The 12,467-nt window shown below is 35.5% G+C and overlaps 2 protein-coding genes across 4 annotated transcripts in view; one reads left to right on the top strand and one right to left on the bottom strand.

The window, feature by feature from the left end:
- rfx2 (regulatory factor X, 2 (influences HLA class II expression)) overlaps positions 1-7,009 on the top strand; it is a 38,383-nt gene extending 31,374 nt beyond the window's left edge. For all 3 annotated transcript variants that reach the window (XM_016566460.1, XM_016566453.1, XM_016566446.1), the window contains 8 exons: positions 2,791-2,903; positions 3,681-3,838; positions 3,954-4,051; positions 4,808-4,957; positions 5,089-5,297; positions 5,473-5,626; positions 6,636-6,678; positions 6,774-7,009. In XM_016566460.1, coding sequence (XP_016421946.1) covers positions 2,791-2,903; positions 3,681-3,838; positions 3,954-4,051; positions 4,808-4,957; positions 5,089-5,297; positions 5,473-5,626; positions 6,636-6,678; positions 6,774-6,898 — 1,050 coding nt within the window. In that variant the 3' untranslated portion in view covers positions 6,899-7,009. The remainder of the gene's footprint in view (positions 1-2,790; positions 2,904-3,680; positions 3,839-3,953; positions 4,052-4,807; positions 4,958-5,088; positions 5,298-5,472; positions 5,627-6,635; positions 6,679-6,773) is intronic.
- A 91-nt stretch (positions 7,010-7,100) lies between these two features.
- The window catches only part of LOC107751067 (F-BAR domain only protein 1-like), a 45,702-nt gene continuing 40,335 nt past the window's right edge, over positions 7,101-12,467 (bottom strand). The window contains exons 28-31 of the mRNA XM_016566649.1: positions 11,511-11,707; positions 11,257-11,321; positions 10,095-10,262; positions 7,101-9,035 (exon numbers count right to left, since the gene is read on the bottom strand). Coding sequence (XP_016422135.1) covers positions 9,007-9,035; positions 10,095-10,262; positions 11,257-11,321; positions 11,511-11,707 — 459 coding nt within the window. The 3' untranslated portion in view covers positions 7,101-9,006. The remainder of the gene's footprint in view (positions 9,036-10,094; positions 10,263-11,256; positions 11,322-11,510; positions 11,708-12,467) is intronic.

Genomic DNA, 12,467 nt, shown 5'->3' with positions numbered 1-12,467 from the left:
ACCAGTCTTAAGTCGCTGGGGTATATTTGTAGCAATAGCCAAAAAAAAACATTGTATGGGTCAAAATGATTTATTTTTCTTTTATGCCAAAAATCATTAGGATATTAAGTAAAGATCATGTTCCATGAAGATATTTTGTAGAGATATTTTTCCTACTGTAAATATATTAAAACTTAATTTTTGATTAGTAATATGCATTGCTAAGAACTTAATTTGGACAGCTTTAAAGGCGATTTTCTCAATATTTAGATTTTTTTGCACCCTCAGATTCCAGATTTTCAAATAGTTGTATCTCGGCCACATAGTGTCCTATCCTAACAAACCATACATCAAATGGAAAGCTTATTTATTCAGCTTTCATATGATGTATAAATCTCAATTTCGAAAAATTGACCCTTATGACTGGTTTTGTGGTCCAGGGTCACAAATAGAAGTGATTCTGCATTCTGAATATTTCATTTTAACTCTCTTGAAGCTAATATTGTGTTAACCAGGTTTCCAGTGACAGACTTTGTTCAGCACAACACAATCACAGGCAAACAGAACATATTTGATGATTAATAGTGGGTTTTTGGTAGCAGTGGGATTTTGGACCAATGAGATTTCATGGTTAGGGCTGAAACGATTAGTTGACATTATCGGCAATAAAAAATTGTTGACAAATATTTGTGTTGAATAGTCGTTAAAGTCGTAAGAGCCTGTAATAACGTGGGTTGACCAGCGCAAGACTTTAATTCTGCTTTTTCTAAATTCTATTTTAAATGAATATGTAAATATGTACTGCGCTCTTTCCTCTCAATAACGAAATAAACGCAACAAAAATGACAGCGTTGAGAAAACAGCAGTTAAGAAAGCATCTGATCATAGCGATGTGGATAAGTTTGCACCAGCTCTGCAGTCGGCACTCCAGTCACGACACGTTTATTTATATAGCGCTTTATACAACAGACTGATGTCCATTGTGGAGCTAGCTAATGTAATGATAGAATCTTTTTATTTGTGAATACAAAAATAAATAGATAAATGCAAATAAATAAAAAATCATTACATTAAAGTGATAGTTTGGTTTGCATAGATTAAAGCTTGATCTAGCTCAGGACTGTTTTGATTACTATAACACTATAAGGTGTTTTAAGAGAGCTAATGTTGTGAATAAAATAATTTATTGAAAAAAAAAATGTCTTGGCGTTTTATTTTGTTCCGTATATGACTTACAAAAGGAGATATTAGGCAGAATGATGCATCATTCAGTCAATCAATTGCTTCTTCTTACAGATAATTAAATGGTGAATGAGAAAGTCTCTCTGTCATCTCAGTTTGTGTGCCAAATATGTTTTTGTAATGTAAAAAATTATTGTAATTGTACAATAGTAATATAATTGTTTGACATTTGACATTCACTTCAAAGCTGAAGTGTTTACCTTGCTTTATTTTTTAGTTAGAATATGTGTAACTCAGTATTTTAACTAATTGTAAAAGCAGAATAATAGAACAAAGCCTACTGATTAATTGGTGAAATAACTGACGATTAGTCGATTAATCGTTGTAATAATCGTTAGATTAATCGATCAAAATAATCATTTGTTGCAGCCCTATTCATGGTATATAGGACTAAAAATAGAAATAAAGCGAACACCAAAATGTTCTATCACTTTTTATTTGTTACACTAGTGCTGAAAAGTTTCCAGTGTTTGTCAGGCAGTGAAAAAAAAAGAAAAATAGGAAATTGCCCAAAATATCAATTTGAATTAGTCTAAAATCACTCAGATATCTTAAATTATGATCTTCAAACTTATAAGTAGAAGCAGAGCAACAACATTGCTGATACATTTCAGGAAGTCACATCTCTCTACGCCTTTAGTGCTGCCTGAATTGGCTGTAAGTTTATAAAACAGACTTTTCAGAGTTCACAAATGCAATACACTTTAAAAATCATCGACTTGTCCTCTAGAAGTAGGACTGTAGTGCTTTCCCCCTCTTTCGACTAAGGTAAGAAAACTTGTTTGTCTGGGAAAGAGAATTTTTTTGTTTTGGAGTGCTGTGTTTGAACTGTTGCCGGGGCAACGGTAAACAAGGTTGCCATGGTGACCTGGCCAAGGAAGCCAAAACATAGCATGTGACCAGCGAGAGGAGGAGGGGGGCCTGTGTAACTGGATACAAGAGTGTGTGTCCTCATCTAGGAGAATCTGGGAGCCGAGTGTGAATCACTGAGACAAACACACTCTGAACTCACCACACTCTCACTTCTGCTCTCCGATAAAGCTCCAACACCTACTTTTGTTTCTGCATGTCACAGTTTGCTAAAATGCCATGCTCATCACGCAGACTGAACTTCCTTTTTTGGCCCTAAAACCCAATATAAGATGTAGTTGAAATCTGAGTTTATTCATGTGGATTGCCTTCAAGATGGGTGCTTCTGATTGAGTACTGGCTGTTTTCATAAAACTGTGAGATGGGTGTTGATGTCGTGAGTGGGCCGTATTTGAGATTATCTAGTTGTCTATGCCAACAGGAAAGACAAAAGACAATCACACTCATCTCAGTTCAGTTCTCAGTTCATATAAGGATGTTCTCATAACTTATATGGGAGCTTCTCAAGATCTTCTTGCAGCCCATAAAAAAGACATCACTGTTTTTAATCCGATATTATTTGTTTTGCGAGGTATTATAGTGGTATGTGATGTCAGACATGCATTTGAAGTATCTTAAGGAACCGTTTTCCTGTTTGAATGTTTTTAAGCCTGGAGCTATGTTCAAACTTTGTATTTAAACCTGATTTCTTTCCGTCAGGCTACTCTGGACGTAGTGATGAACTTGCAGTTCCATCTCATAGAGAAGCTATGGCAGACCTTTTGGTATTCAACAGCGCCATCTAGTGACGGAGCCACTACCATTCCTAACAGGTGCCGTATCCACTGGAACGCTCATGGAAAACCTAAAAATGTTTCGAAATTTTTAAATTGTAATTTTTCAGGCCTGGATATAAGTCTGGATATAAATAAGTAAAATCTTAAAAAGTCATAGATATCTCTGTTGTTACATATGCATTTTTTTTTTCTAAGGTACACTATTGTTCAAAAGTTTGGTAAAATGTTTTTTTTTTCTTTTTCTTTTCTTTTTTCTCTTATGCTTGCCAAAGCTACATTTCTTAGATCAAAACAACAGTAAAAACCATAGTATTGTGAATTATTGTTAAAATTTTTTAAAGCTGTTTTGTATTTTAATATATTTTAAAATGTAATTTAGCCCTGAAATGCAAAAACTGAATTTTTAGCAGCCATTACTCCTGCCTTCAGTGTCACATTATCCTTCAGAAATCATTCTAATATTATGCTGATTTGGTACTCAAGTAACTTTTTTTTTTTCTGAAACAATTTGATTTAGGATTCTTTGATGACTAGAAAGTTCAAAAGAAGAGCATTTATTTGAAATAGAAATCTTTTGTAACATTACAAATGTCTTTTATTCTTTGTCTATAGATGTCTTATAAATGTCTTTTAAATGTCTATACTTTAATAATGATAATCTATTATTTTAAAAGATTGATTGGAAAAATGGAACCCGTTTATGTATTTTTATTTGTAATCAAATAAAGTAAGTGTAGCTGTTTATGTACATTTGACACTCAGATCTCTCTGGATTTCTGTCTGAATAAATGTGTGTGTTTGTATATTGTGCAGTGAAGAGGATGTGGAAGACATCAGAGGATTCCCCAGAGAGAAGCTGATCGCTCTGTGTAAATATGAACCAATCAAGCAGTGGATGAGGAGCTGTGATCACATCCTGTATCAGGCACTGGTAGAGATCCTCATCCCTGATGTACTGCGGCCGGTTCCAAGTTAGTATTTATACTTATGCACTCACTTACTGTGACCTGTTCCTGGGTCAGTGTTGCTGCTGGACTGTAAGCAGAATGTCTGAGTGCATGACTGATGGGAAATGTGATCCTGCAGGCACCCTCACTCAAGCTATCAGAAACTTCGCAAAGAGTCTAGAGGGGTGGCTGACCTCAGCCATGAGTGACTTCCCACAGGAGATTGTCCGCACTAAGGTATGTGTGTGTTTCTGAAAGGAGACAATTTGCTGAAAAGCGTTCTCCAAATCAGACACAATTCTAAGAAAGCAGGAGTTCTATAAACTCCAAAAAATTCAGAAAAAATATTTAAAAGAATTAAAAATTTATATTTTTCTAAAATTCTATAATAATTATACTCCATACATTTTTTTCAAATGTGAATTAAGCAATACGGTAAAAGCTGTTGTTAAAATATATTAAAATTTAAAATAATAAAAATATAAAATGACCTTTATTCCTGTAATGGCAAGGCTGAATTTTCAGCAGCCATTACTCCAGTTTTCAGTGTCACATGATCCTTCAGAAATCATTCTAATATGCTGATTTGATAATAATAAGAAATGTTACTTGAGCACCAATGTTGAAAACACTTGTGCTACTAAATATTTTTGTGGAAGCTGTGCTGTTTTTTTTCTTCAGGATTTTTTGATATATAGAAAATTCAAAAGAACTGCTTTTTTGTAACATAACTCTTGTTACGCTATAAATGTCTTTACTGTCACTTTTGATCAAATTAATGCATCTTTGCAGAATAAAAATGATTAATTTCTTTCCAAAAAATGTCCAAACTTTTGAATGGTAGTGTATATTAAATACGTTGTCAGGTTAACGTGTATGTTTAAGTGCTTTAGAGGTAAATGGTGTAACCTTGGTGACTCTTACCATACAGGATGTGAGGATTAGATATTTTTGTGTGTTAATGCTCATAATGTTTTGCTGTCATCTGCACAGGCTGCAGTAGTGAGTGCGTTTGCGCAGACCCTGCGCCGCTACACCTCTCTGAATCACCTGGCCCAGGCAGCGCGAGCCGTCCTGCAGAACACGTCCCAGATCAACCAGATGCTCAGCGACCTCAACAGAGTGGACTTTGCTAACGTGCAGGTCTGTCTCTCTCATCACACCCCGTCTCTGAATGCCGAAACCACTTTGACCTCCTGTCTCAGGTTCATGGATGTTAGGTGTAAGGTGTGTGTTGCTGCTCGGCACACTCGGCGTGTGTTTGTTTGTCACAGGAGCAGGCGTCCTGGGTGTGCCAGTGTGACGAGAGTGTCGTCCAGCGTTTGGAGCAAGACTTTAAGGTGACCCTCCAGGAGCAGAGCTCTCTGGATCAGTGGGCCGCCTGGCTGGATAACGTTGTCAACCAAGTGCTGAAACCCTATGAGGGCAGTACTAGCTTCCCCCGCGCCGCACGCCAGTTCCTGCTCAAGTGGTCCTTCTACAGGTACAAGGCTCTCTAGAGTAATGCGGTATTTCCAGTGCATTTATTTCAGTTCAGTTTCATTAGGCCTCTTAACTGATCTTCTGAAGAGAGTTGATTGAAAGCAGCACTTTAATCTGTCTTCTGTAAGTGTGGTTGTGCTAGTTTGTAATGAAACTCTCTGTTGCCCTGGTTTCAGCTCCATGGTGATCAGAGATCTGACTCTGCGCTCGGCTGCCAGCTTCGGCTCCTTCCACCTCATCCGTCTGCTTTATGATGAATACATGTTCTATTTGGTAGAACACCGTGTTGCCATGGCAACCGGAGAAACGCCCATCGCTGTCATGGGGGAGGTGAGGAGATCTGGCTGCTTTACAGTTTCATATTTCTGATGCTTCACGCTTGTGTTTTGAAAATAAAATATTGCGGGCCTGAAAAGTGTTTTCACCAAGAGCATATATACATGTGACAGCAGAGTGTTTTTCTGAAATGTCCTTCTCAAATGATGTATTGTGTTTAATAGCATGGGGTGGAAATTACATTTCAAACTTTTTTGGGATAAAATGGATAAATACTTTTGCTGAGGCTAATTTCTCAGCTAGCATTTAACATATACTAAATGCAGAGAATTACATATTTACAATAGATATTTTCACTATATACATACAGTGATTAAAATAATAATAATAATATTTATTATTGTCTATCTAACCATCCATCCATCCATCCATCCATCAGTCTATACAATTAATTGTAATAAGTATACAATAAATAACAATTATTAATAATTGATCATTATTATTTGTTATATTAATTATATACACCCATCCTAATAATAAAGATATTAATAATATAAAATTGTAATAATTTTATATATATATATATATATATGATATAGTTAATATTAATATATCTATCTACATATTAATAATGATAATTTTTTAAAATAAATTAATAATGTAATAATTAAAATTAATAATTATATTATATTACTCTCTCTCTATATATATATAATAAAAGTAATCATTACTAATAATTAATTATTATTGTTATATAATTAATTTAAAAAATATTCTGCTCACAAGTGATATTTACCTTACACTTTTGTCTTCCTGGTTATGAGGTACACTAACTTTTGGTAAATTTTTGTTAGTGGTAAAATCGTTGCTTGTGGTGGAAATGATTTGTGTAAACATGAATAATTTTTAAACAATGAATATTGAATTGATGTAACTTTTGTTTAGATCATCATTATTTATACTAAATAGTTTCTAAAATGTAATTAAATATGAAAATCCAACATACAATAAAAGTATGAGGTTTGGTTTTTAATTTTTAATGTTGCCGTCTTCACATTTTCAGTTCAGTGACCTCAGCTCCATGATGCCATCACTTATGGAGAAAGGTAGCGATTTTGATGCCAACCCAAACTTAAGTTTCTGTCTCATTTTGAAGGTTCCTCTGCTCTGTATCCAACCTCCTTCTCTTTTCCTCTCCCAGATGCCTCATTCTCAGACGATCTGGCCAGTGATGGAGACATGTCGAGGATGAGCGAGAGGAGCATGAGCGAGCCGGCGGTGAAGAGCGAGCGAATCGAGATCAGTCCCTCCCTGCAGGAGATCTAATCAGCCTCACCCCAGACCACCGCAGACCCAGCCGGACCACCTCAAAAGGCTGCCGGTGGCAAAGATAACACTCATCTGTGAGGTTTTTCTTTATCTTGAGGGTACGTAGGTCTGTTTAGGGTCAGTGTGTGTGTCTCTCTTTCGCCTTTAGGTTTTTTGCGACTGTGAAACAAGAACGTGCTGGTTTTGTGATATGTTTTTGTCATGTGCCATAGTCTTCTTTCAGTGCCTTAGACGAGAAAAGAAACACTAGAGCAGAACTGTCTTTCTCTTTGATTTTCTCTTGTTCTGTCGTACTCTCGGCCGTGCCTCTAACCACAGAATGAATGTATCGTCTCAGAACCTCAGATGTCTAACGCACCTTTTAAAGATGGTCACATTTTTAGACTTTCTGCCTCGGCCGTTTCTTCGCAGTTCCTCAGGCGTAGATGCAACCTGCTGACCCCGAAGCCTTTTCAATGCCGAAATGGATGGAGAACGCTCCATTCTAGCCGTTTTGTAGATAAACCCCGGCCATATGAGATGCCTAGTCTATACCTCAACAGTTTTTAGTTCTAATGAATTAATGTCTAACTTTTATTACATTTTATAAAAATCACTATAAAAGAGATTATTCGACTCTGTTTGGTCTGAACGGTTGCCCTGAAAGCGCCCCGCTCTCGTTCGAAAGCTTCGGGATGTACATACGCCTACTGTGTTGATGGATATTGTTCTGTTTTAGATGAACCCAAGCAGAGCAGGTCCTATCAAAACTGGTTTGTGAAACGTTTTGGTCTAGTTTTGTAGTTCTTGGTTGCTAAAAAGAGCCTAGTTGATATATTGAACGTACCTGTGTGTGAGGCCTTCTGAAGTAACTGGAAGCGAGTGTGCACTCACTCAACAGGTTATGTGAATAGTTTTCGTGTCGTTTTTATTAAAAACGAACATACAAGTTTTTTTTTTTTTAATTGATTAAAAGAACTTCCTATATATATTTAAGTAGATATTGTGTAAATGTAATTACAAAAAAAAAGAAAAGTAAAAGCTATATAATAGCTAAAAGCTTTTTCTAGAAGATGTAGAAAACCCAAAATAGACATATAACAGAATATGCAGATTCTTACAGATACGCCTCATCACCTGGTGCTGTACATCTGATGTTTTAGTTTTCACGCTTGTAATGGAAACGATGTGCCCACTTGGCTGACGTAAAGCTGGAAATATTTTCAGGAGATATGTCGTTTTCAGGTTGGGATCTTTACTGGTGCCTGGTAGCGGCCCGTAATGGGCACCCTACATGTCCCTCTCTGATATTTACAAAGATAAACTTCATTTCTACTAGCTTTGTGTTTGTTTCTGAGAAGTGATTGGCAGATGTTTTCTCACTGTGGTTGGTTGTGAGTGTCAGGCTCTGTACTTTAACGCCTGTCATGGTTCTTTGCCTGTTGTGTGCTTTTGGGAAGGGAATTTGCTCAGTGTATTTTTATTTTATTTTTTTTAATGCTGTTTTAAAGCTTCTGGCTAAGGATTATTTTTATGGCGGTAAATGCAATTCTTCTCACTATATTGATACCTTATTTTTGTGTTTTTAAAAAATCTTTATTTAGCCTCAACCGCTTAGTTCGACTGTATTTTGTACTGGTAAAAAATGTAATAAATTTGTGTAAACCACTTTTGTCTCCGATGCTTGCTGTGTTATAATTGACACACATGGACTTATTTTTCATATTAAACCTTTCTTGAATACTCAACATACATACATTCTGTAAATATCAGAACTTTATATCCATTGTACATCTTAATACTTATTCATTCACAAATTTGCACTAAAAATGAACAGAAATATACATCCAGTTCTTCAAACTTGAAATAAATGTGTGGCTTGTGCACCAAACAAAGAATTCTATACAGATAAAAGTAGAGGCTGGTTGTGGTCCCTAATTCCAGTGCATACTTGTCCTAGAGCAATGCATCATGGGTATTATTAGCGGTTTCCCACACATCACACTGTATATACAACATGATCTCTCCTCTTCAGGCCTGTAGCACGTGGACAGTTCCGGCAGCCCAGGGGGGGTTAAAAAGTGCAAACTTTGTGCCTCTGGTAGTGAAGCAGTCACCATCACCGCTCATAAAGAACAGCCAGCCATGTATTTTCCTGTAAAACAATACAGATGAACGTTATCATCATGCTGTTATCATTATATCTGTCTTGAGTTGAGTTGCTATTTCAAGAAAACAGCAAAAATAGGCCAATTTTAAAATCATACCATTAATCATACATCATAACATTAATATCAAACTCGCTTGTTCATTTAGCAGTGATGGTTATGATTAGAAGGGTTATTACAGTTGACTAAAACCAAAAGCATAAAAAAAATGTTGCTCGAAATAAAATAAATGTTAACAAATTATATATATGTCTATTTATATATTATGTATATATATTATAAACACATATATATATATATATAACATTTCAGCTAGTAGCAACATTTCTTATTTTAGTTTAACTTTTATTAGAATATTTAAAACTGAAATAAAAATAAATACTATTTAGACACAAACTACTAAAAATCACAAAACATAACAAAATTACTAAAACCTTAAAATGAAACCAGAAAATATAAAAATAAAAGCAGATTTAAAATATTAATAAAAACTAATAGTATCTCAATGATACTAAAATAACACATATGATTAGGTGAATGTCAAGCTAAACAGTCTTATTTCAAAAATAGATCAATGCTATCAGAAACCTATATATATAATCATCTTCCTGCTGATATTTTTTTTTTGCAATTTACACTTGAATTGCTAAAATATTTACATTTATGCATTTGACAGATGCTTTTATTCAAATTGACACTACATTCAAAACATTTTCATAAGTTCATGCATTAACTGGGACTTGAAACATGTTCTTATGTTTGAGTTATGAACATTTTTTTTTTTTAAGTTCTGCCATAAAATAGATTTTTAGAAAAGCTTAGCTTGTTGCACAATGGTAACACTAACATGGACAAACAAAATCACAAACTTAAAAGTGCAGGAGGGACCAGAGCTATATATTTACTAGAAAATCAGAATTAGACCAGAAAGCAACCATCTAGAGGACTTCCTAGCAACCACCTGGTAACAAGATATCCAGCAGAATAAACAATTCTGAACTGAAAAGAGCTGCTTATGAGAGACAAAAAGTAGGTCTGGCTCCCACCTGTGGCAAACCTCTTCTTCACCAGGGACATGCGGTAGCGGCTGCCCACCAGCTCCACGTCCAGGCCTGCGAGAGAAGCCCCCGATCCCACAAACTGCACAGCCAGGCTCGGGGGAGGACTGCGGGGCACCTCCAGGCACTGCCAACTGGCGCACAACGTGCCAGACCCTGAGACCCAGAAACACACACACATTCACAGTCACAGCTGCTCTTGGGTTCACGCCACATATGTGCGAGAATAAACATAAATACATGTTGAAATAAAAGAGCATCTTAGAACATCCTAATGGTGCCCATATTTTAATATGTTGCTTCCAAACTGTACACAGCACTCCCATGATGCTCTGTCAGATCATATGTATTCATAAGTTTGTTTCTTGGCCTCTTGCTCTGAGCAGCCTCTCTTCCACCCACTTCCACTGAAAACATCTTGTGTCATTACAATGATCTAAACTCAGATGTACCAACGCTAAACTATATATAGTGCAATGCTTTTTTCTCTCTCTCTCAAGAAAATCAATATTTGTTAAGATATTTAGTTCTTCCATTTTATATCACTGTTGTTTGAAAAGTTCTAAAATGAAACTTTTAAAATGAAAAATCTGTCATTATTTACATTATTTCAAGTCCATATGCTTTTTTGATGGAACTCTAAAGAATCCCTATTTTTTAAAATTATTATTCAATCTAAAATCAAATTACAACTGCATGCTGCAATTAAATCAAATAAGGCAGAGGTTAGACTTTGTGTTGTTATAGATGTGCATTAATTGTTTGCCTTGGGAGTGGGTTTAAATTAAATATATAAAAATATTGAAAAAAAAAAAAAAGACAAAAATGACAAGCAGATAAAATGTCTAAGTTAATTATATCAATATTAATCAATACTATTTTAGTATATACACAATAATAATACATAATAACACTGTTTAGTATAGTGCATAAGCTGTATAGAGCATGTTTTTTTGTCCTCTTTAGAGCTTGGCAGTCATTGGTTACTATTAACAGAATGACATGAAAATTTTCCTTTTGTGGAAAAAATAATGCTATTCATATTTAGAATGACATCAGGGTGACAACAATTTTCTTCCCTTAAACATGAATCATGAATAAGCGATAAAAAAAAGAAAGGTGAGGATGAACAGGTGGTGGCAGCAGTGACCTTTGCTGTGATTTGTCGGAGAGAGGTTGGACAATTTCCATAGGAGTCGTCTTTCCTCTGCGTTCCTGTGAAACAAACAAACAAACAAACTTGAATCTAAAAATCTATCATCATATATTCACTTCATTTTCTCTTTTGTTTCCATCTCTAAAAGCAACCACCTAAACATCAATTGTCTTTCCTCGGAAACTCCCCATACTGTGTTATTAATGTAAATGATTCACCACACCCTCCAGTCACACACTGCTCCTCACCAGGATGCGGGCGGCTGGCACTGCAGGTCGGTGGCCGTGTGATCGAGGGGCAGCAGCACTTGTACAGAGGTCAGCTGGCTGGCGGGGGCGGTTGCGGGACAGCAGTGGTAATCTAGAGACACACGGGTCACTGTTCCACTGCGCTGACACTCGGCGGACAACAGGAGGGGCGCACGACCCGGATCCTGAGAGGACACCTAGGGCAGAGTTCATTCAAAAAAAGCTCAGATTAACATTTCAAATAGTTGAATAACGTTTTCTTATTTCTATGTCAACCTTAAAAGGAATATTCTGAGTTCAATGCAAGTTAAGTTCAGTCGGCAGAATTTGTTGCATAAAGTTGATTAACACAAAAAATGTAGACTTTCTCATTTTCTTTCCAGATTGAAATCAAGGTTACAGTGAGGCACTAATAATCATAGTAAATTCTGGGGGGATTTAAAAGCAGAAATGTGAAACATAATTTTATACAAGCACTTACACTGTTTATATAATTTTATACAATGTTATAATTTAATACAAGTACTTTTACTTCGGGGTTGGTAAGATTTTTTTATGTTTTTGAAAGAAGTCTCACACATTAGTATGCTCACCATATTTATATGATACAATAAAACAGCAGTTTTGTGAAATATTATTACAATTAAAACAAAATGTTTTAAAATATTTTAAAATGTTCTTGTGATGTCAAAGCTGAATTTTCAGCATCATTACTCCAGTCCTCAGTGTCACATGATCCTTCAGAAATCATTCTAATATGCCGATTTAGTGCTCAAGAAATATTTATCAATGTTGAAAACAGTTGTACTGCTTAATATTTTTGTGGAAACCATGATGCATTTCTTTGATGAAGAATCCCCCCCCCTACCCCCCCATACACATACAAAAAAAAAAATAAATAAATAAAAGGTTAATTGAAGTCCATAAATTTCAGTCATTTTAAGTCCTTAAAGTTCC

The sequence above is a fragment of the Sinocyclocheilus rhinocerous genome, unplaced genomic scaffold, assembly GCF_001515625.1.
Source record: "Sinocyclocheilus rhinocerous isolate Xijiao unplaced genomic scaffold, SAMN03320098_v1.1 scaffold2267, whole genome shotgun sequence".
In the NCBI taxonomy this organism is placed as follows: Eukaryota; Metazoa; Chordata; class Actinopteri; order Cypriniformes; family Cyprinidae; genus Sinocyclocheilus; species Sinocyclocheilus rhinocerous.
This window is presented reverse-complemented; position numbering and strand designations above follow the sequence as displayed.